This window comes from Monopterus albus, unplaced genomic scaffold, assembly GCF_001952655.1.
Source record: "Monopterus albus unplaced genomic scaffold, M_albus_1.0 scaffold15.1, whole genome shotgun sequence".
Classification (NCBI taxonomy): domain Eukaryota; kingdom Metazoa; phylum Chordata; class Actinopteri; order Synbranchiformes; family Synbranchidae; genus Monopterus; species Monopterus albus.
In genome coordinates, this window is record NW_018127895.1 from 2147643 (window position 1) to 2172653 (window position 25011).

Genomic DNA, 25011 nt, shown 5'->3' on the forward strand with positions numbered 1-25011 from the left:
ACTGTTGTATCATGCAACATTCCTATTTTTCACTTTAATATTGTTGTCATTCAGTGTCCTGTGTGTTTTTAGTGTTTCCTTGTTCCTTCTTTATGCACCAAATGGAGCTGCGTTCCTAATTTCCTTGTTTGCAGAGCATACAATGACAATAAAGGAATTCAATCTGTGTCACTAGCACAGCTATAGTACATAACTATTAAAACTGTGATCATGATTTTCAACCATATGACGAAGCTCTCATTACAACTACAGGCCTCTTGATAGTGGAGTTATACATTATATGTTCAACTGTCACTATGTTTGCTTGAAAATTTATGTGAAGGAGAAAACTGTATGCTGCAAAAGAGCATCTCAGTGGATTTTGGCAGAAGCAAAATGAGAGTGTGGAGGAGTGCAGGAAAAGGGAGAAGGACAACATTAGTGAGTGGGTATGTCAGCAGCAGTAGATCATCTCATTTCTCAGGCTCTCATTGGCCTCCTCCATTACATCATTGAAGAAGAGGGTGAAGAGGAGGGAGAGGAGGACAGGGATGAAGGGGAGGCAGAGAAGAAGAGGGGGCAGCTCGTATAACACTGAGCACACAGTAAACATGTCTGCCTTTATGCACGACAATACCCCCTCAGTGAGCGCTGCTTGACATTAGGCAGATAACCCCCTCTGCCCCCACTTGCTAGTTCCCAACTAAAAACAAGGCTTTCAGCTGAGACACAAGGGGAACAGATTAACACTACAGGCTAAGGGAGTAAACAGTGTTCTGTTTCACAAGGCCACGCTAGGCTAGACGTTAAGATTTTCACTCACTCAGTCATTCACAAGTACGTAAGTATATCTTAGTGGTTAGTGACTGGTCCTTGCAGTGGTTTACCTCAGCTCACACATGGATTCCTATGGGGTTACTGTGAGAATAAGACGTAGAGGCTGGTGGGAACAGAATTACACACATCCCAGTGGGTGTCTGATCAGAGACCGTGGTACGGATGAGAGGTGAATGTAAACAGCCATGATCTTTGACTTTGTGGAGCGGATGGTCTGAGCTGAGTAGAGATCACGTCTGGCTGTGTGTGTTGTGGGAAACAATGCGAGACACACTTTCATCTTCAGTACCGCACTCGCCCACATATTTCACATACGCCCCTGGACAATTGTGCATTACCACACATGGTATCTTAAAATGTTCTGAGCATTGGACATGGTATTCAGTCTCATAAAATATCTTATCAAATGACAAATACAGCATGTTAAACACCTCCTTATCCTCACTTGATCAGAACCTGTTAGGATAATGGACTGGTCTCCCATGGTAGCAGGGTTTCTGTAAGTGTGAAGACCTGTCAGCACATGAAAGTGACAAACTTCAGAGAAGGACTTTCAAAGAGCCTGACAGTGTGAGTATATGAGGTCTGGAGGGTAAAAGGTGATTTGGCTCATATTAATATGACATTTGTCTGTTAGCGCTGTGCAGCCATGTATGTTTACCTCTGCAGGCAAGATTACTCTGGGGTCATGTCAACAACAGCTGTAAGGTCATCTGTAAGGCTCCAACATCATGGTGCCAAATAAAAATGATCACATACAACAGTATATTTTAATTCTAAAACTAAATCACACAACTTCTGACCATTTGAGAACAAAACCACAGCTACAGCATGAAAAGAAACCTAAACTTAAGGCTAACAGGTAATTGCCTCCTTACAAACTGAAAAATGACAGAACAATTTGGGCCTCGGATTTGTTAGTCTGGCTACCTGTCAAATACTACCTTGCCTTTAATCCTTGTTTGGTCCACCAGCTCCAGAGAAATGTACCTGGGTGTTTAAGGCTTTTTAGATGATCAACCTCCATAACCAGTCACATGTTTACTTCATGTCTCCACTATTTCTTACTAAGTATTTTGATACTGTGGCTTGAGTTACTATATCACTGTGCTTTGTAATCATGATTTCCCATGATTCTGCAATTTTAGATGTTGGTGGTGAGAGGTTATTCTGCAGCTAATGGGATTCAAAAATACAATAAGGAACCAAAACACTGAAGAAAATTGCTGCTTGGTAGGGTGTTAATTCTCAGTTGGAGCAGCAGTATCAACCATTTCACTGTTAATTCAGTTAATAACTCATTTAATAGTCATATTTAAGGGCTTCTTATCAAAAACGTTTATATTATTTGCTTACACTGAACTCAAATATTGGTTCTAATAACACCCAGCATTGGTCAGGCTTTATATTCTCCCTGATGGAAAGCATCAACATGGTTATAAATCATATAGTGAATAGTGTAATGGTAAAAAAGGCATCAAACTTGGGTGTCTAATGTCTACTGAGCAGAAATGTCTTGAGTAACTGAGGGTTTACCACATGCAGCAGTGGCCTGTGGTCAACCTTCTCAGTACCAGCTTTTGATCCATCACTCAAATGGCTTTGCCCATTCAACAAGAGGAAAGTCTCTCTCTCCATCTGTGAGGCCTGTTTAGCTGATATCACTGTCACTGCTTCAAGTGAGGTGATGCTTTCTAAGGGGGAAAAGGCTGAAAGTAATGGGTTGTCCATCTCTCCCATGTGTGTGGTTTGCAGGTCTGTCGGCAGCACTACAACGACACAGATGAATGAAAAGAATCAAACGTGGACGTTGGAGATGCAAAAGGACCCTGCTGAGTTCAAGCGGATTCGATAGTGACTGCACTCCAACTTTCAGGGAAAAAATGATTTAAAGTGGGCAGCCTTTGTTTTAAGTACTGATTGGACAAATTGGTTTTAGTAATAAAACAACACCCGTCATGAAACAGTTGAATCAGTTAAAAGTAGAACTAACATGACACTAATCAACCCATATTGGTCACCAAACGATGCCGAACTTTAATGGCTTGATATGAAAATTAAGGTTTTGCTGTTTTATTTCAAATGAGTCAATAGATTACATGTGATGAACATTTGCATTTTTGTTTCTATTTAACTATTAAAAAAAAATCTATGCTGTTTTGTTGGCAAATTTTAGGCATTACACTTTATTGTGTAAATCACAGCCTCTGAAAGTTGTATTATTTAGCTCAGTCTACCATTAGACCACAGCAGGAGATGGCTACTACAGCGTAACAATCTGTGGTTTAGGCTGCACTACATCAGTAGCTCCAATGAAGCCTGGACACATGACAGCACAGGTAAACACTGATGTGCACACAAAAGCATACACACCTGCTATCGCGCTAATGGGTAGCAGACCTGAGAAGTGAGATGTGGTCATATATAGTGGAATGTCAGAGGGACTGACAGTGCCCAGAGACATGTAGTTATCTAGTGGAGAAGGGATCAAGTTCTTAACCTCTCCTTCAACCTCGTGGTAAAAACAACAAGCGGCCCCGATCGCTGTGGTATGCCATCTCAAGATCCCAGTCCCTCTGTATGTGTGATGGACCAAGGAAAAGGGAGTGTGCCTTTATAAACAAGTATTAAATATAAAGTAGGCAGTGAAGGTACATGCTTGGCTTAGGGCACTGAGATGCTTCATCCTTTTGTCTTTGTGCCTTCAGTGTTGTGTAAGGGCAGAGATGCACCAAGCTGACATGAAATAACTAGCACCGACAAAGGCCAACTGTTGTGTCGCCTTTGTCTGGGCCAGTTGGGTTGAAAAAGTGGCACTTGAACACACCATATAGACGACAGCCAACGGCCAACTAGCATGTGTGTTCTGCCCCTGTGTGACAGAAATAATTCTCCTTACCAGCAGGTGGCGGTATCTGTGTTCACCGTTCAGAAAGGGAAAGAATAAGATCTAGACAGTGGAAATAAATCTGTAAACAAAGCAGCTGTTGTTCAATACAGCTGCTTTGTTTATAGCTACTTCTAATCAAGGATATGTCTGATAAGAAGCTGCAAATAGCACTGATGTTCTCTGCCCTTGGTCTTTTGGTTGTGGAAGAAGAAAGGAGGTTGTGGAGGCAAAAACCAAGGAGAAACCGCACTAAATGGGTGAAATCATGAATATTACGGTGACAGGCTCAAGGGGCTTTTCTGTACATTTCTCTTCTCTTGCATGGATTTGCTAAGCTGACCAGCCAATCAGAGTGGTGTGTCTTATTGACGAGGCCCAGCCAGTGCAACGCAACATGCTGGATTGGCCGAAAAGCCGCTGGCAGGGTCTGACCAGTGCCAACAGTGTGGGAAGTGTGGGAACACATTGGGAAGACGAGTCCTGACAGACGCTCACTGATGGCCAACCGTGAGCTTGGTGCATCTCTTCCCTAAGCTAAAGAGTAAACAACAACCTGTATATAGGCACACACTTCCTAGCCAACACAACACAAACGTTTTACTAATTACTGGTGGTGAACTGTGACATTTCCAACAGCAGAGTAATATAAACGAAGCTACAATTTGATGTAATATTTCTATCTTCTCCTGGATTTTTTTTTAAATTACCAACCAATCAACTCTCAGTCACAACAACAAAAACAAGCTGCGGTTTTGCACAGCAGCACAATCCTTTACTGTGAGAGGCCTTTAATAGCCTTTCCAGATTGGGCCCTAATTAGCTGTTAATCATCAAGGGCTCATAACCAGAGAGGAGACAGCAGGTGGGTGTGTTTGTAAGTGTGTGTGCATTTGCATGTGTTTGCGTGTTCTCTCCTGCTGTCTATCCTTGTGTTGTGAGGCCATTAGCATCAGACAAGCTAAAGAGAGCCAAACAGCCCATTAACTCCTTCAGTCTTCCTCTCTCCTCTCCACCATGCTCATCTCTCTCCCTGTAGTACCCCAGTTGCCAGCTGACACCCTCTAATGCCAGCTATCTGTCATGACCAGAGACCTGTCCACCCACTCATCCCTCCCTCTGCCTGATCCTCAGGCCATTCTTTCTTTCATTCTTCCTGTCGACCCTTCTTTATCCCGTCTTTCCAGTCCTCTCTGTATATGATCTGGTGGTCAAATAGTTGCCAGTTTATTTTCAGTTGCAGCTCTACACACAAGATAAACTGTAATCATGTATGATCTAAACTGGTAACCAAATACAGTTTTTGTTTTTTGTTTGTTCATTGGTTTGCTTAGCAAACAAACACTACAGTACATAAAAATATGTCAGTGATGTGTGATCATCATTTTCGGTTGATAGCAACAACTTCCAGGGATGGATCAATCTGACATATGACAGAATAATCTGCTACCTGAGGGGCTTGGTGATCATGGATAAGCAATGCTGAAACTTAAAGTACAGTGCTTGTTTATGTGGGATTGAAACAGATATTCACATCCTCAGCCCCGTTGTGAAACCTCAGAGCTGCTGTTTTACTGAGCTTGTTGTATTTCTGTGCAGCTACACTGCTGGGCTCAGGTGAATACTGGATCGATATCTCAATTTGCACACAGCAGAGAAAGAAACCACAGACTGAAATTTAATCAGGCTGAAAGCAGTAACTAGCAGATAGCTGTGCACAAGTATGAACCATTCGGATAAGTCCAAATGCCTTCAGCAAGAGAACCGCAACTAACAATTACTGCCATTATCAATTAAATGTATTTTCAAAATAAACAATATTTTAAGTTTGTTACTGTAAATGTCCAAAAATCCCGAAAAATGTTCATCACAAGCTTTGAAATCAGAAATAATATCTCTCAAAGTGCATGTTGTGTCTGATCAACAGACCACAACACAACATTTTTAGTGATATAAAACAGAGAAACGCAGCTGATCCTCACATGTATACTCACATTTGGCTTTTTTAAAATTAATCAACTTGCTGTTTCAACACTGGAAACAACAAGCACGTCACCAAATGTTTTTGCAAGATGATGCTTGCAATGAATATATTCATTCTTCAAAACAGATTTACAGAATGCGGACACTGCCACCACAACAAAGCTTTCCCAAGTACGTCCACCTTGGCCTAGACCGTGCTGACAGCCAAAGAGAGAGAAGTATGTGATTAATGACGGGGGCCTGGTCGTATCAGCAGTCTGGTTAACAGAGCCCACCACAGGACTGCACAGGTCACAGAGCACACCAAGCCTCATCAGCACCCATTACTACTGAGGGCACACATCACACAGGACGTTATGTCTGCTTTCACCCCAAAAAGCAATTAGCTAAATACGTGGCCTATGAAAGAATCCAAAATCAAACAGGCAGAGGACATTTGCATGACTGTAACCTCCCTGGATGGCCTGGCCTTTGAGTATCAGTAAATCTCAGAACAGAACAAAACAGAACCAGTAAATCTATCTGGTGCTTTCTGACCTCAGCAGAGCAAGGTAATTTAATCCAAAGACTTACCTCAATTACCCAAGCCTAGTGTGTGTGTGTGTGTGTGTGTGTGTATATATATGCAAGAGGAGAGCGCATCAACAATCAAAATATGACAGCCAGTTTGACAACATCTGACATGCATTTACACAGAATATTTCTGCTTTGTGCTGAGCAGACAGGGAGACTAGAAACAGGATACTCTCTCTGCCTACGAATATAGCCGCAATCACACACCTGCACATGCACCAGATGTGAGCAGACAGAACGAGAGCAGAGAGAGACGGTTTGGTGGATAGGGATATGAGGTGAGGTGATGTTGGATCACTTTGGAACAGCAATCTGAGAGTCTGGGCATGTCGGGAGGCTCAGGTAAACAGGAAGAGCTGTGAGACGGTCAGGAAATAACACTGTCTCTTCGAATTAGCTCTTTCAGCTAAGCTGGTACAAGGAGAGGCAGAACGCTCTAACAGGACTTAGTTTGGTCTGGGTTATGTGACATATAGGACAGACACAGAAATATGTGTATATGTTTATGTGCAATCGTCTTGTAGATACTACTAATGTTTTTAAATAAACTGTGTGTCTTCATTTCTACACAAGAATAATCATAATTTAACACTTTATTTTAGACAAGAGTATTCACACAGGGATAGTTAATGGCTTATCCATGCTAGCATCTGTTAAGGGTCTCTGTACTATGTATTTGACTTACCAGGCGATTGATTCTAACAAACTCCTCTGGGCTCTTGGCCCAGGGTGGCAGCTCCACATCAGAGACCACGGTGCCATCTTCCATCACTCCCAGGCTGTAACCGTTAGCATTGACAAACATCTCGGGGAGGTAGTAGAACTCTGGGATCAGCTCCTGAAGGGGCACAGTGCAGAGGCATAGTTAAACTTAGAGTTTCTGAAAGGCTTAGTACATGCTGAATGCAGAAAGCTAAGATGATTCTCAAACAACAGAGGGCTTGGAGAAATCACCAGTGCACCCTAGGAAAGTCAGAAAAGGAGGGGAGGTATGCATGTGCTCAGAAATGATTCAGCTGACAATGCTGTTTTGTGAAGTGTACAATAATTCATGGAAATGATCTCTAACTGCTTGTCCGCTGTCTGCTTCTGTGCTTTGCCACTATAGAAGATGTCAAAAATCTCGGTGTTCTCGGCTGTGGTTTGCCACTACACCGATGTACTCATTTTCTTTGTATCTAAACAGCAGAGAAGGCTTTTTTCTGCTTTCCTAGTTCTTCCACAAAAACTGAAAAAAACCCTCAAATTCTTTCCAAACTACAGTGATTTTATTTGCTGTCTCAAACACAAAGTATTTTCACATTGCACAATAGTAAAGACAACGTTTGTTGTAACATGAGATGTAACCTCACATGTTTAGTCCCTTGTCATTCTTAACTAAGCAGAACTTGCCACAGTTGGTGTAAACATTGAGTTAAAGGTTAAAACATGTAAATAAATCCATAAGGCCTGTCAGGACTAAACTGTAGAGTTGTTGCTGTGGGTACGTCTCAAAACTTAAAAGACACCAGCACGAAGCAGGTGGTCTCAACCTTTGGAGGTTTCATATAAATAATTTAAGAAATTAATATAATAAAATAAAAATACCATTCTATGAATCTCTGTGGTATAAACTACTGATTAAAGATGATAATATTCTGTTTTCCTAATGTCTTGGCATGTCACTTACAATGCAAAAGATGGCTTTACTCTTGCACTGCACTCAAAGGCATTTGTGCTATAAGCAAGGTTTGGTTTCTATTAATTTTCAGTCTAACACAGCTCCCAGCGTTTCTGCTGGTAACATTTCTCAGTGGCACCCTGTCATAGCAAAAAAAAAAAAATCAATCCAACCAATCAATCCATCAAGCAGCCAGGAAGTCTGTAAAACAATATGGCGAGCCACATACAGTACACAGGTGAAGTTAAGGCCAATTCAGGCAGAGCGCGTCTTTATTGTCATCCAATACATTAATACTGTCGTTCGGCCTGGTGTAAACCGTTGATCTGTCTGCTGTCGTTTCAGCTCATCAGGGGCCAATGACTGACAGCTGCTCTGATGCTGAATTTGTGTCCTGCTTTCAGCCAAGCTGTGGTTATATTGTTGAGTCAAGCACCAGCAAACTGTTGAGGACTTAATTTAGCAACCGCTATAAAAACTTTTATAACTGTCACTGAAAAATAACTAGAATAAATGACTCCATATAATTATTAAGTGTTTGTTCACCTCCATAGACAGAGAGACATCATAGAGCTCAGAGAGGGACAGATGAGGAGAGAGGAAGTACGTGTTCAGGCAGAGCCCCCCACCAAACCCTTCTTGATCCACAGGAAACACTGGCTCCCATACCTAGCAGGATTTTACGCTATGATTAGTTGCTACATTTTAGTACCAAATTAAAGACAAAATAATCAATTGTCGGGCATTTTTGCTGGGAGATGACAGTAGTCGAACTGTCTGTGAACAAAGCTAGTGTGACTAAAAGTGCCGACTGGTCCTCTCAATATGGACAAAGAAATGCAATCTTGACAGCCTGCCAGAAGAGATGAGCAGACCACCACTGCAGCACCAAGTTGAGTCTGACAGGCCAGCAGCACTGTTAACAGCACGGCAGCATGCAAACACCCCTTACTAAAACCTGAGGAGCACTGGCATGTTTAAGCACATTTTGACAAATATGTTCAAAAGCCAGAATTTAAATATCATAAAGGTCATATGCAACATAAAACTACATACACAAACAATTATAGATCATGTTTATCAGATTAGCTGCACAATAGATCCTCTTTTCATCAGTGAGGTGAAAGCATCCAATCAAATGAGGAACCAAACACACAGGTTTAAAACAACACAGCACTTCCTCACTTCTGAAATCTCTTCATTCTACAAAACCTGGCCTAAAACTAAAAAGGTCATCCTAACTCAAAGGCCTCTAGCTCACTCAGGTTCACTGGCTGCAGACGGCTGTAAATTTGAGCAGGAGATAGCAGGACGCATGTACGCACACACATACACCCTAGCGTAACCTAACAAAACCTTGAGGGCTTTGCTCCCCAACACTCAAGCTTGCCTTGCATGGACCATTATGCGCAGTGGCCCCTTTGCTCCGGCCTGGTCAGAGGCCAGCCCCTCTGATCCCCAATCCTGTCCTGTCATGGGTCACTGGATGGGGCTATGGCCCCTGGGCTCCTCTACACTCCTGCTACACTTCCACTGTTGCTACCTCTAAACCCTCTACTCTACTCTCTCCCCCTCTGATGCCTTTGGGCTGGGGCTTGGGGTCAGGGGACTAGGGACCAGAGGTCACGCTAGCGTCAACCAGGCTAGAGACACAAAGAACATGGGTGTTGTAACCTATTATCGCCCCTTCGTTACCAGTGAGTTATGAAAACACTGGGGATTTTTGCCCTCTGGCAGGAAAAGAGTTTATCAGTGGCTCTAAAGCTAAAGCTAAATGGAGTACTTAGCATACTAAATTGATACATCTCATCCCTAATTCTGCTTTTGCCTAAACATGAATGTGTGCATCCAAGTGGATAAAGTCGACTGATTTTCATTCAAAATATGCTAAAAAAATCAAACTGAACATGGAAACAAAGTGATGTGGTCCAGATTTAGCCTTTGTTTTGATCTGAAGTTGAGCTCTCACTGTTGAATCCACATTGACAGGTCTAGACAGAGAGCAAATGAAGGCTCTTGTTGGACTTTTACAATCAAGCACTGGCCAGCTACATAGTAACACAATCCATATGTTTTATTGGTGGGATACAAGGGGGGTGGTAAATGCAATCAAGCGTCAAAACCCCCAACACCACTGCTGTATGCCCCACCCAGTGACCCAGTGCCAGGAGACCGAGTAAAACCCAGTTTTGACAGAGAATGTCTGACTGTAGTCGTAAATGTTTTAGGGGAGCAGTTAAAATGCGCGCTGAGGGTTCGAAGGCACTTAGTATGAGAATGACCTGTGCTGTTCCACAACATATCCAACAGCTCAGCAGAGTTTGGGGGCCCAATGGGCAGGGATTCAAGTCCAGGTTATAGCCGGCTGAATCCGAGACAGACGGCTAAGACAGATGAGGATTTGTCTAATGCTTTGATCAGAAGACCAAGAAGCTTTCACTGCAACAGGACAATGATTGGTAGTGACTGGACATTACTCTTTTGAAGCCTTTAATTCTTTGTCTGTATGAATGCTGGATGGGGATTTATTCTCCTGCAGTGTTCAGTTCTTTATCTCTTCTAACTTCCTCAGAGGTCAAACATCTCGAAAGGAAACGAGGCGACTTTTTTCAGAAAGCATTTTCAAATTGTGTGCTTGCATGCATCAGTACCTTAACATCAGATGTGTCTCTCTGGCAGTTCCTCCAGGCTCGGGCCACTGATGAGAAGGTGCGGTCAGCATGGTCAAACTTTCCTCCTTGGAAGTTCAGGAAGAACGTGGTGAAGGGCTCCTGTTTATTAGGAAAGAAAGGCTCTAAAATCTGACCTCAGGCTTCTGCTGCTGCTAAAACAGAATGAACTTGTTGTGCAATAAAAACATACAATAAAAGTCTGTGCTGCTTGCTGTTCAATAAAAAACTGTGCCAATATATCTGAACCATATCTAGTTTTTAAACAACCTCTAAGAGACTGGAATCCAAAAACAAACAAGTGAAATAACAGTAATCCCAGTGAGCTCCTAAAGCCAATACATGTGTGTTACTGATGCATTTCTAGTCTTGTATAATCTTGTTAGGACAGATCAATAGCTGTCTCTCTGACACAACAACCCCCAAGTGACATGGACACAATATGCCGGGCCACAGCCACAGTCTAATACTGTAGATAGCTAATTAAGTCAGCTTAAAATGACATCAGCCTCATCTGTAACAAAGATCAAGCAAGAGGTTAATCATTTGCATCTAATTGTGGTGTTATTTGCACAGTGAACTGTACACAGTGTACATGAAAATAGTTCAACATTATTTCACAAACAACTTCCAGTTACTCTCAGATGTTGAGTTTGATCTTTAATTGAGAGTTGTAGTGACGGTTCCTGGTAAAGTGGCTTTGGAGTAAGCCTTTTAATGATGTGCTCAGATCAATGAGGTAACTCTACTGGGAGTCACTGAAACAGTACGCTACTGGGACAATAACAGCAGAAAACTGCACATCGGAGAAACTTAGTAACCTCCTTCTCCCTCGAGTGCCACATGGAAAGATTGATGGCATCCATTCAACAAAGGTACCAAAAGAGAGCACAACATACACTGGATATGTGCTTCACATATCAGATTCTTCTTCAAAAAAAAATGCTGAGAATTAGGCTCAAGGCAGGAAGAATGAATTAATAATGTGGAACTCTAAAGCAAGTAATTAATTTAAAACTGTTTGACACATGACTTGAATATGCAGACTGCTGCATGTAACTGGACTTGTAAAAAAGTAGAAGTGGGGCTTTTGTACAGCCAGCACATTATCATCCGTATTATCCATTACTTGATGAGGAAATCCTGAACTATACATTGGTATGGATACATATAATTTTTTGGACGCATATCACCACTTTTAAAACACTGTAATAAAAGCATCAAATACATGTTTTGAATAATTGGTCATTTAAAAATTATGTACATGTTAGGGATGTAATACTATTTGTAATTTTGCAATATGTCTCAATGTCATGGGGCTATGACATATCTACATTTGGTTATTTCGTTAGTGTAACTGTGTGCTGGTCGCAGAATCTGCATGTGACAGATGCTTCATCGTTGACTTTTAATGCTGTTGTGTGGCAGCATTCAGTTTTCCTGTTTCAAGAAATGACATGGGTGGAAAGAATACTAGTAAACACTGAACAATTTGTAAATACAGTCAGACAAGGGGGTTGGGTGTAGCACAAGGAAGGAGGGCGCACACGTGCAAATCCCGCAAGTTGGGCACCAGTTGCTAGGCGACCAAAAAGCTTTCCAAGAGGTGGTTAGCAGATATTAACTAGTTTTTCAAGCAGTGCACTTGGATGCACGATGTATCTATCTACAGCAACATATAGAAATGAATGGGTTCGATGGCGGAGCGAAGCGCCCACCGCATCCTATCTGAAAGCCCCTTTATCCCAGCTTGGCATCTTCTCCTGGTTCTGGTGCACCAAGCAGCAATTCACTCAATACTACCCCCGGTGGTTAGGGGTGGGGAGGGACACCCACTTCAACTACTCTAGTAGCCTAGTGAGAACCTGACCACCAGTCAGCACAGCCACCAAACCAAGATAGTTAAACCTGCAGAGGGGGGTCCTAAAACACTGATGTTCCACTGCGAGTGTGACTTGTTTTATTTACAAGATCGAGCTGCTGCAGTAATACATTTTATTTTATCTCATAAAAGGACTGCTACTGACTGCTGCATTATCTTTTGTATATATTATATAAAAAAGGCTGATTTATTATTTAGCAAAGGGCATTTTTTTCATCTTTGCTCTTCACTTTTTAATATTGTGATAAACATTGCATCATGGACTTATCATGGCGAGTTTTTGGTATAGTTGCATCCCTAGTATACAAATGAACACTGGACTCACAATGCGTAGGAGCCACATCAGTGTGAAGCCGGAGGTGGAGTAGTGGGTGCCATAATGGAACTTTGGCACCTGATCATCCTCCCAGGACTCATATCGGTCTGAAAAGAATGCTGCTCTCTTGGGGTTCAAAGCACCGATGGGCTGGGGAGACAGGAACATATTTTCAAATATGATAAAAAGTGAAAAACAGCATATTAACTGCTGCTTGACATGAAAGCAGAGCTGAACACAAAGAATGACAAATACACAAGTATGACAGCAAAAGGAAAGCATTTTAGTGTGAATACATTCAGGGACCGCTCTCAGCAGCATAATAGTTGCAAGGCAAATGAAGCCAGTAACCTTTGTGCAATCTCAAATGAATATTAGATGATGTTTCCCTTCAGACAGAGATCAATCCTTTCCCACAGAGTGCTTTTTAGAGGCCGTGAAACAGAGCCCCTACAGCTGTAGTCTGTCAGAGAAAACTAATGTGCTCCAATGAAAGAGTGCCCACTAGGAATATCAATAGCAAAGCTGAGGGTTTCTTTAATTTCTGCTTTTATTAATCTGTAACTAATACACTAGTCAGCAGCCCTGTTTGTAGTCTAGAAAAATGGTCAAGTTGCATTAATTTTCCATCGCTCTCCAAAAACCAATAAACCCACACTGCTGGGCTATTATTTAAATACTCATTTATAGAACTCACTTTCAGGCTGGTTCAATTTTTATTAGTCTTCTGTTGGTTGCACCTCATTCGATCAAACCCCCCCTTCATTTTTCTCACACACAGCGGATCAATGGTAATGGAATGATGGCCTTTTGAGGATGAGGGCCTAGTAGGATGTGGATCAATTGGATCTCTTTCATATCATAGGCTGCATGTCACAGCGAGACTCACAAAGGCTCAGGCTTTGATATTGATCTGTGCAATGGCTACTGTGTTGTGTGGGTGTAATCGGGCATGCCTGTGTACATCTATTTGTGTGTACTGGGAATGATGCACAAAAGGTTTCTGGGTATTGGATTCTTTTATTATTTAGTGAGTGTGTATTTTTTATTTTGCAAATAGCGTTCTTGAGCATGTGCACATTTACAAAGCAAAATGCCTCGTGCCACCACACTGTGCAGCTCTGTGTTGACAGTGATACACTGGCTTCCTCAGGGCCACTGGGGGTGGGTGAGTACACACAGTGAATTATACATCGCACCCATTGGTCTGATTTATAGCCCTAATAACAGTCGGCTCATTAAAAAAAGAAAAGGGAGAGGAGGCATATAAAATAAAAAAAAAAGACTGAAAGTGCCACTGTGACAAAGAGAGAGACAGAATTGTGTGTGAGTGCATGTGGGGGCTGTTGGCTTGCATGAGCCCGACACTGTTTATGGCTGTAAATTACAGTGGGGATGGCGCTCTCAGCTTACAGTAGCTACAACACAGTGGTGGTGACGGTGCCGTACATCAGAGCAGAGCGCCCAGCAGTGTGCTGATGGAACGCCTGCTGCCGCTCCACCGCAGATTGGCCTAATATGTTGTGGCGAAGAATAGCGCTCTGATGAGCTCTCAGATAAATGAACCAATCACGTAGTTTTAATTAGACTATGGGGTAAGCTACAGAAGAAAATTGTGCTGCCGCTTTGAAGTGGTAAACATCAGAGAATTCATCTTGGATTAGTCCTAATCAGTTCCTCAACTATTCGCCGAGATGGAGATGGGGTTACAGAGCCAATTTAAAGGTACTGTGAGAAAAAATTCACAAGAAATATTTACAGTTACTAAAGCTAATGTGAAGGTAATACAGTTTATGGAAAATCCAGTGTATCCAGTGCCCAGTGTAACAAATCAACACATTTTGTACATAATTTGCACTATGATTAAAACTTAAGGGTAAGTATTATGACACCTGGAACACAACGCATACTGTACACACATAGAATAAAAAAAAAAAAAAGGAGTCAGTCATGTACTTGGTGTGTCACAGAAACATTTAGCTGAGAGTTGAAATTTTGGACCATATAATGCTGGATGTTTGCTCAGTAAGTTAAAGGACATGACTCATGACTGTCCATGCTTTTGTTATTTTCCAGACACAGAGTAAACCCAAAAGTGAATTTCGTATACCCATGAATCCCGACCCTGGTTTTGAGCTTCTTGTGCTTGTAGCTTCTCACGTTAGCAGTGTAGTGTAAACAGAGCTGAGATCACACGATCACACAACAGCCTCTTTCTTAATTCAGACACTGTAAAAAGTGGTTGTTATTAGCTTCTGGAGCTCTTTAAAATAATAATACAGGCCTCATTTTTTTTTAGGAAGAAATGAGCAATGATGTAGCTCACTGGTATGTTTTTAATAGTTTTTGGTCTAGAGTGCAGAGGAATGAACTAAACCAGGTTCTGGATTCACATGTATTACAGCGAGCAGACAAAATGTACTGCTGGTTTTAGTCTGTAAGATTTTTCAGGAAAAAAAAAACAAAGAGACAATTACAAGGCCTATCCTTTGACTTGGTCCTCTTCAAATTAGAATCAGTCTGAGAACGCAAATATTTTTAAATCTGTGTGTACATCCAGAGAAAAACACTGCCTTAAGGAACAATAAGGAGCTTCCTGAGAACTATTATAAGAAAATTACCCAGTTCTACTCCGCTTTTAAAACAATAATGAGTCACCGGTGATGAAGTATAATAGCCTACTGAGGATTCGAGCATCACTAGGGCTTTGATTCATAAATCAAAAGAGCCTTTTGAAAGGAGTGTTTATGTATAATGTCCTATTTAAACAGTGAAAATGGTGTGGAGGGCCTGGGGGATAAACATATGGGGCACGTATGGTGAAATCAATACACCATTAGCTGATCTGGCTGCAAGTTGTAGGTTATAGCACAAAGGTACAGGGAACGCTCAATAAATCCTCCCTACTTCTGTCGCCATGTAAATGTAGACCAGCTAATTTATGTTTATAAGGTTAACAGTTTGTTTGCTGTGCTTCATTAAAAACTGTACAACAAGAATTAATATACTTCTACTTTATCTAGAACTCAGGTGATTAATTATACTTATCCTACAGCTATCTAAGCTGTATATAGGACAAGTGCATTTTTGTGGAGAAAAGTGTGACAGTATGTAGGAACCAGGGTGAAAGAATAAAAAGTAAATGTTACAGAACTTGCAGATGGGCCCAGTGTGTGCTTATCGTGACTACAATGTTATCTCGGGGGTCGGCATTTAATGTCAGGTTGAGGTTAGAGTTTACGATAAGAAAGTCCCTGGGGTCAGAATGGCTCTGGCAGCAGGGAACATAAATTCAGTGTGGCCTCTGTGGTACTGGGGATGATGACAGTGTGTGACACACACACACACTCACAGCAATTTGGCTTCTCAATGTCACTGAAGGCTTCTCACATGACCTGTTTCTATGAGACAAGCACCAAAGTGACATAAGAATGGGATGAGAGAGATGTGGAGGGTGAGAAAGAGAAACAGAGGGAAGGGAAAAAAAAAAAAAACAATAAACAGGAAACAAAGCAGGAGTAAAAGAGAATTTGCATGATACACAGACATACAGCACAGAGCTAACTGTGGACGTCAGAAAACATAATGCAAAGAAAAGAAACAAGTGATTGCGAAAACAGAATTGAGGGCGGGGGGTGATTTGGACGGCTGCACAGTGCTGCTGCTGCCCTTTTCCAGACACTGCACTCCGCCACGGTCCAGTAGTCATACACTGATATCACACGCATGTCAACAACATGAATAAAACAGATGTAATAAAGATTGGCTCCTCTCCCTCCCCTCCTCTCAAAGCTGTTCTTCTGCTCTCTGAGGAAAAAGGAGCACAAGGACGGCAAATGATGTTGTTCTTCCTTTACACGCTCTCCTCCTGTTTCTTTTGCTGTCTGATAGCCTTCCTATTTCTCCTCCTTTCGCCTATCCCCGCTTCATTCAGTCAGTCCCTGGGGCTGCAAAGCTTGAGTGAGCACAGTGGCTGAGCTGTCCAAACTCCAAGGCAGTGCCGAGAAGCAGGAGGCAGAAACAAGAGAAGAAACTGAAGAAGGGCTTGTGTGTTTGTGTGAGTCTGTGTGTGTCTTACTGGGGCAAATACAACTGTCACATTTCAGCCTACTGGGCAACATGAAACCAGATAAACAGAGAAATTATGCAGCCTCATATAGCAAGGAAAGCTACACTGGGAGGGATAAAAACAGGACAGAGAGACAGAGGAGCAGATCGAAAGTGAAAGCAGTACAGGGGAGAACTTCAGGGACAAGATGTTGACTGTTTAGGTGCTTGCACCTGTATGACAGGGCAGTGTGAAAGAACGGACCTGTGCGCTTGTGTTTCAAAACCAGGTATTTGTGCAGGGCTGCAAATGTGCTGCAATGGACCATATTGCACTGATAATACTGTATCTGTCTCCTTTATTCAGAAGATTTAATGTGGTTTAAGGGCTTAGTCACACTGTATCAAACTTTCTAATCCAAAATTTGAGCCAAGATAATTTAAAGAGAATTACTTATATCACGGTATGTGCTTGCAAAAGCAAACCATGCTGATAAATTGCTAACTGTCTTGACAGCTCTGACTTTCAAAAGAATAAACGGAACCAGAGCACCCCAAAATTAACGGATGCACAAACAAATTCTACTGTACACTTTATGGTGTAAGCAGGCGGTAATAACACAGTGTCAGTCATTACAATAAAAGCACAGCCAGGGAACAAACACAGGGCTCCAGCTATAAAACAGCGTTGTCTGTCCAGAAAAAGTTTAACTTGGGGCTCAACTTATGTTGAAGAGAAATGCTACATCATCCAGTACTGCCAATCATCTGTATGTTCTTTAATGTGAAGTGTTTGAGTGAAACAGAATATGTGGGTATGGTATAATAACAAAAGGAATTAAAGTCAAATCTGATCTGATCACTCAGCGGTGGGCATGGCTTATAGAGAAATGTAAAGGATTGCCGGCCTGTTTATAAAACGTACAATCAAACTGGACCTCCTCGTTCTCATTTCATCATCTAACTGAAACTGGTAGCAACATGTCAGCATCAACACAGCTCTTTGCATTTGTTAATGCTGTTCTACTTTTGGTCTGAACATTACTTAACTGTAATATAATCCATTTTTGCTCACTAGATTCCATCTCTCCCTTGCTCTACATCAGCACAGATGACCCCAGGACCTGAACAAATTTCCTCAAGTGTAACTCAGAAATGTATTTCCTCTAAAGTATCCCCAGTCCATTAACAGACGCCTTTTTGTTTCCATGGCTGATTTATTCAGTCATTTTGGATCCAGCAGTTAGACAGTCGCTCAGTCATCTCACTCTTAAACTAATCCTGTGTCCTCCCACCCCTGGATACCATTATGCAGAACTGATCTTCTTTTTGACAAGAGGAGCTGGCAAGTTTTGGAGCATGTTTTTTTTTTTAAACTTTTGTTCTGTGTGTGTAAAAGAGAGGGAGTTCATGCATATAACCAACTACATGTCTATGTACAGTACAATACTGGGGAGGCTAGTATTACTTCACTTCCTGGGGTGTTGCAGAAGGTCAAACTTGAAAGAATTCAATTATGCACTTTCAATTAAAAACTGAAAATGATAGCAAAACCAGAAAGTGGTAGGTACAGAGGGAGAATATGAAGGGTTTAAATCTGCTTTAAGTGCAGCAGAGCAGGATTGTCTCAACCAACAAAAGCCAATAACTAATCATACAAATTATCTGTAATGTAAACCACTTGCAATTCTGGAAAAAAATTGTACATTTTAAATTTATAAATTCATATACAGTGCCTTGCGAAAGTATTCGGCCCCCTTGAACTTTGCGACCTTTTGCCACATTTCAGGCTTCAAACATAAAGATATAAAACTGTAATTTTTTGTGAAGAATCAACAACAAGTGGGACACAATCATGAAGTGGAACGAAATTTATTGGATATTTCAAACGTTTTTAACAAATAAAAAACTGAAAAATTGGGCATGCAAAATTATTCAGCCCCGAGCATCATGAAGAACAAGGAACACACCAGGCAGGTCCGAGATACTGTTGTGGAGAAGTTTAAAGCCGGATTTGGATACAAAAAGATTTCCCAAGCTTTAAACATCCCAAGGAGCACTGTGCAAGCGATAATATTGAAATGGAAGGAGTATCAGACCACTGCAAATCTACCAAGACCTGGCCGTCCCTCTAAACTTTCAGCTCATACAAGGAGAAGACTGATCAGAGATGCAGCCAAGAGGCCCATGATCACTCTGGATGAACTGCAGAGATCTACAGCTGAGGTGGGAGACTCTGTCCATAGGACAACAATCAGTCGTATACTGCACAAATCTGGCCTTTATGGAAGAGTGGCAAGAAGAAAGCCATTTCTTAAAGATATCCATAAAAAGTGTCGTTTAAAGTTTGCCACAAGCCACCTGGGAGACACACCAAACATGTGGAAGAAGGTGCTCTGGTCAGATGAAACCAAAATCGAACTTTTTGGCAACAATGCAAAATGTTATGTTTGGCGTAAAAGCAACACAGCTCATCACCTTGAACACACCATCCCCACTGTCAAACATGGTGGTGGCAGCATCCTGGTTTGGGCCTGCTTTTCTTCAGCAGGGACAGGGAAGATGGTTAAAATTGATGGGAAGATGGATGGAGCCAAATACAGGACCATTCTGGAAGGAAACCTGATGGTGTCTGCAAAAGACCTGAGACTGGGACGGAGATTTGTCTTCCAACAAGGCAATGATCCAAAACATAAAGCAAAATCTACATTGGAATGGTTCACAAATAAACATATCCAGGTGTTAGAATGGCCAAGTCAAAGTCCAGACCTGAATCCAATCGAGAATCTGTGGGAAGAACTGAAAACTGCTGTTCACAAACGCTCTCTATCCAACCTCACTGAGCTCGAGCTGTTTTGCAAGGCGGAATGGGCAAAAATTTCAGTCTCTTGATGTGCAAAACTGATAGAGACATACCCCAAGTGACTTACAGCTGTAATCGCAGCAAAAGGTGGCGCTACAAAGTATTAACTTAAGGGGGCTGAATAATTTTGCACGGCCAATTTTTCAGTTTTTTATTTGTTAGAAAAGTTTGAAATATCCAATAAATTTTGTTCCACTTCATGATTGTGTCCCACTTGTTGTTGATTCTTCACAAAAAATTACAGTTTTATATCTTTATGTTTGAAGCCTGAAATGTGGCAAAAGGTCGCAAAGTTCAAGGGGGCCGAATACTTTCGCAAGGCACTGTATCTGCAAGTCGATTCAGACTTGGGAACAATGCCAAAAATTAACAGTTAAAAGCATCTTTAAGCATTGAATTAACTCTGGTTTTCAACTTTGCAGTAACTTTTAGTGTTTAGACCTAAACAACCAAATACTCGAGTGAATGAAGAGGGCAGTGCTACAACCTGTGTAAAGATTACAATCAGACACCACTGATTACAGAGCTGCTTCCGTAACTATGATCAATGGCAATTACAAAGCAACTAAATGGAAAAACATTGCACTTTGTTTCTGGCATCTTAACTCTTTGGGATAATGAAGAAATAGGCTAGTAAAGGATGACGAGGGGATGTGCCCTGAGTGTCTTACCTTGGACAGGTCTCTGAAGTTGCTGGGGAGAGTGAGGTCAAGTTCTTCGGAGTCATAGTTGGTGATAACCCATGGGAAGACCGGATACTGGTTTAGATCATTAAAGGTCCGACCTGGTGGAAGAAGAGATCATACAAATCATGGTATCAATGATTAACAACTCTAGTTCAAATTGATTTTGGAAACATTTGTTTTTGTGTGCATTTCATCTTCTGTCATGTGTATACCACAGTGCGCAATAACATCAGACAGGTTGTGGGCAACGTCCTTACCAGCGATGGTGTTCAGAAAGATGAGGTACTCAAAGTTGGAGATTTCACGATGTTGCCAGCGCTGGGTCACGTTGGATGCTTTGAAGAGCTGCTTTGGTGTGGCCAGAGAGATACGTCTATAGAGACAAAGAGCGATTGACAGGTAGTAAAATGACTGTAGTGTTTTTGCCCTGGCGAGCTTTTGACAAATTGTGCCAGAGGGTGTCAGTCACAACATCACAGAAACAGTACTTACACTGAAAAAAAACCCTTGGGCTTCATTAGACTTTTGCAATACAAATGTCATTACATGAAAAATCTACTGGACTTCCTAATTAAGAAGACAAATATGCAATAAATTGGGTCGAATACACATACTGCATGAGCATGTGTGCTCACACATACAAGGCCCCAGAGCATGATGTATGCTGCAGGATAAAAACAAATTACCCCCAATCCAATTAAAACAAAAGAAAATGATGGAATTAATCACTGTCAGGGTGTGAGATTAGACTCATTAGACCTCTGAAAGGTGAAAATAGAGCTTTCCAAATATGAGTGCACTACAAGACACTGTTTATTTTCCGCAATGATATACAGTACATGGACAAACTTTCAATGCAGGTTTCTATTTTTCCTTTTTAGTTCCTGTATTTTACATCATAGTTACTGTAAACAAACATTTAGAGAAGGTCCCTGAAATTGTCAAAAATGTTTTCCAACCAATTGGATTTTACCCAATTATGAGCAACAATATTAAGCAGACAATGAAATGCGGTTGTGTAACATTCATTCTAGCACTGTGGCCATGAAATAATTTTGCTAGCTGTATAAGCAAGTGTGTGAACTGAGCTGCCCTGTTCAGCTGTCCTCAGGACAAAGAGGCAAGGTGTCCCTGGCCTGCAAAACTACCTTGATTAATGAGCACAACACAAACACACCCACACATTCTCTCACCCTTGTGTATTATATATATACACACACACACACTCCAGAATACATCCATACCGACTCACTACAGGACCCATTTTATTTAGACTTTATTGTTCACTATTACAAATGTTTCATGGGGCACTTTGGCTTCCTAAGACTGTGAAAACATTTCCCATAGAAAACAAAATCCCGCCCAGTCTGGTTTTTAAAACTCTGTCTCCAGGTTAATAAATAGCAATTTCATGCAAATATTGTGCACTTTCTACCCTGGATATTATCTAATTTACTCCCCAAAATGTTGTAAAAAATACTGCACATTTACCACTATTTAATGTCATTATGTAATTAATACATAACAAATTATAATGCCATATGAACAACAACATAAAACTTCAAGGACACAAATTTCATTTGTCTTGATTTTCAAAGAATTTTAGACTAGGAACACATACGCCAGCACTTAGGTTGTGCTTGGCTTTTGTGCTGCCTAGACATGTCAAACTTTTTATGGAAAGAGGGCAGGGAAGGGAGTGTGCCCTGCAGGCTTATAAGCAACTATTTGCTTCACACTGATGGAAATAAATAAATGAACTGGCCTATGTTTGTGTCAAGCCAATTATGTGTGAGAGGTGATGAGAGAGCTGGAGGGATGGACAAATCAGTGCCCAACCAACAGATAAAGGGGGAAACTGAGTTTGGAGTTGCAGGTACAACAATGTACACGTTTCACTGCCTCTGTCTCATTTGTTCTTCCGGAACTTTAATGTTCTGATTCAAGCACATCATATTTCACTCAGATGTGATTCTGTGCGTACTGAACACAAGCCTGCAGAGAACGATTAGAATCAACAGATAAAACTTGGATGCCAAAAAAAGTTAGTTTTTGTGTAGCTGTCTCTCTCACCTGGTTTGTGGAAGGCCAAAGTTTGTGCCCACCCCAACACGGGGAAGACTGTGCACCACCTTCTTGACTGTGGCTGCATCTGGGAAATTGAACATGACTGCATCTGTATAGAAAGAAACACAGACACATCTAAAAGTAAAGGATTACCAGTCATAAAAGCACCATATTGCTACTGATTTCTTGATGAGCACAAAAAATATAGTGATTGATGTTAAAACAACAAGTTAAAATGGTTATATAAAGGCAAATACTGGTGTGCTCTTACTTCTGTTGGCCATGAAGATTTCCAGAGCAGTATTTTGCAGAAGGTAGCGTCTGGAAAAGATGGCCCGGATCTCTGTGAACAGCCATTTTCCATGAAGACCTTCTGTATAAGTTAAAATCTGGGACCAAAAAGAAAGAGGGGGAAGACGGTAAATTCAAATTTGATAATGAAAGGGAGAATAAGGAAAATAAATTAAAGACACAGGATAGCAAGGGATAGAGATCAGTGGGAGGGAAGAGAAAAAGAAAAGCAGTCAGACACCACATAAGGTTACCTCATTTTTCACATAGTGATGGCACGATGGCCTGAACAGCATGATTAATGTCTTATATTGATCAGCCTCAATGAAAAAGATATTCCTTTAGCGAGAGAATGGGGGCCATTCAGCTGGAAGGAGTGAGGGAAGCATTTAGTTCACTAAAAGATAATCCATATAATAGCACAAAACCCCAACAAAAACAAACTGCTTTAATGTACAGAAATGATTTGATGTGACCCTATTTTAAGCGAGCCATCTAATTAGACTGTTTTCTATATTTCCACGGAGGTAACTGTCACTGAGGTCAAACAATATTACGTTAGCTAGCTGCAGATTTAAAAATGCTTTGATGAGCTGAGCTTAATCTGTCCCTGTGGAGACTCGGACTGGTTGTCAGAGTAGCTTGTTCTGATGGCTGTCACAGTCCCTCACAGACGCAGATGCTTCGGTCCTGCCCCTGTGATGCATACTCCTACTAATGCAGCATTTAGATTTGCTACCAACCTACTTATCACTGCTTGATTAACTAGACTCTTGTTTCACCTTCTGCTTTCAGTTGGAAAGGCTGATGGAGTGTACAGGGATATGGCAGAGTAAAAGTGACACTAGATGGTTCAGAGGCTGTGTTATTAATCAAAAATATTCAAATGTAGGCTAATAACCCCAGACTACTGTTAAGTTAAAGGAGCTCATTAAAGGCAGAGGACAGCAGAAGAGACCAGCTGAGGCCTTTAGGTCCGGACAGCCTCTCTCTCGTTGTCTCTTGGAGGAATAAAACCTCCCTGCATCACAGACTCACTTCAAAGTCTCTGGAGTTCAATTAAATGTGGATTAGTGGCTTGGAGGAGCTGCACCCGCCCCACTCCCATCTTCCTCAGCAGGGTGCTGACTATACCAGTCACCATCAACCTGTAGCCAACTCCATCACTAAGACTGTGCAGTACAACACAATTTTTTATTATCAAGGAAAAGGCACTTTATAAAATAAACTTTTATATTTGCAAAAAAAAATTTAATACTTGTGCAAAAGCTAAGTTAGCAACATTAGCCAACAGACACCAGACTGGTATTGCCTGATCTAATTTTCACAAAAGCAAATAAGTGTATTTCCCAAAATGTCAAACTTTTCTTTCAAGGTAAAAACTTGCATAATGCAATTTAGTCTAGTAGTCTTAAAATGAACATGACTCACATGTCAAGATATAAATCCACAGGCTAAACAAAACAAAAAAAAATTCATTATTTAAAAATAAAGAGCTCCAAGGTAGAGAACAGGCTGAATTTTCAAGTTGTTATAAATATAAGCTGCATAGCTGGTTAATAGCAGACGAGCATTTCTTACATTTTTCTTCTTAATTTTTAACATTACAGAGAGATACACAAACACGCAGCAACAGCACTAGCCTGTAAAGCAAATCCAGCATAGCGGCCAAACCACGTTCATCACATGATGAACTCTGGCCCAAGAACATTTTTCCCATAGAAAATCTTACCAATGTTATTGACAGCAAAATGACAAGTGGATTACTTATAAATGATATTAGTGATCATCTACCAGTATTTTTGGTTTATGAGGGCCAGTATAGAAAAGAGAGGCCAAAAACAAATCTTTTCTATAGGAGGGTGACGAATGAACATGCTGTAAGGAGGCTAAAAGAGGATTTCATGGGGCAAAACTGGGAATCAGTTTACAGAGAGGAAGACTTGGATAAAGCATATGAGCAATTTTAAAATATATTTAAGAAAGTATATGACAGGAACGGTCCTCGTAAGCAGTATAAAAACAAGAGGAATTACAGTGGGAAACCGTGGATGAGTAAGGGATTACAGAATGCATGTAAAAAGAAGAATGCGTTATATAAGGAATTCATAAAGGACAGATCAAAGAAGGCAGAAGAAAAATATAAGTCATATAAGAACAAATTAACTGAGATTTTGAGGAGATGTAAGAAACAATATTACGCTAAAGTATTAGAGGATAATAAAAATAACATGAGAGGTACTTGGAATATATTAAATAAATTGATTAGAA

General features: G+C 41.1%; 1 protein-coding gene across 7 annotated transcripts in view; it reads right to left on the reverse strand.

The window, feature by feature from the left end:
- The window catches only part of lrba (LPS-responsive vesicle trafficking, beach and anchor containing), a 180951-nt gene that overhangs the window by 29111 nt on the left and 126829 nt on the right, over positions 1-25011 (reverse strand). For all 7 annotated transcript variants that reach the window (XM_020591706.1, XM_020591709.1, XM_020591705.1 and 4 more), the window contains exons 40-46: positions 22721-22838; positions 22456-22558; positions 20640-20755; positions 20368-20480; positions 12796-12936; positions 10571-10690; positions 6945-7097 (exon numbers count right to left, since the gene is read on the reverse strand). In XM_020591706.1, coding sequence (XP_020447362.1) covers positions 6945-7097; positions 10571-10690; positions 12796-12936; positions 20368-20480; positions 20640-20755; positions 22456-22558; positions 22721-22838 — 864 coding nt within the window. The remainder of the gene's footprint in view (positions 1-6944; positions 7098-10570; positions 10691-12795; positions 12937-20367; positions 20481-20639; positions 20756-22455; positions 22559-22720; positions 22839-25011) is intronic.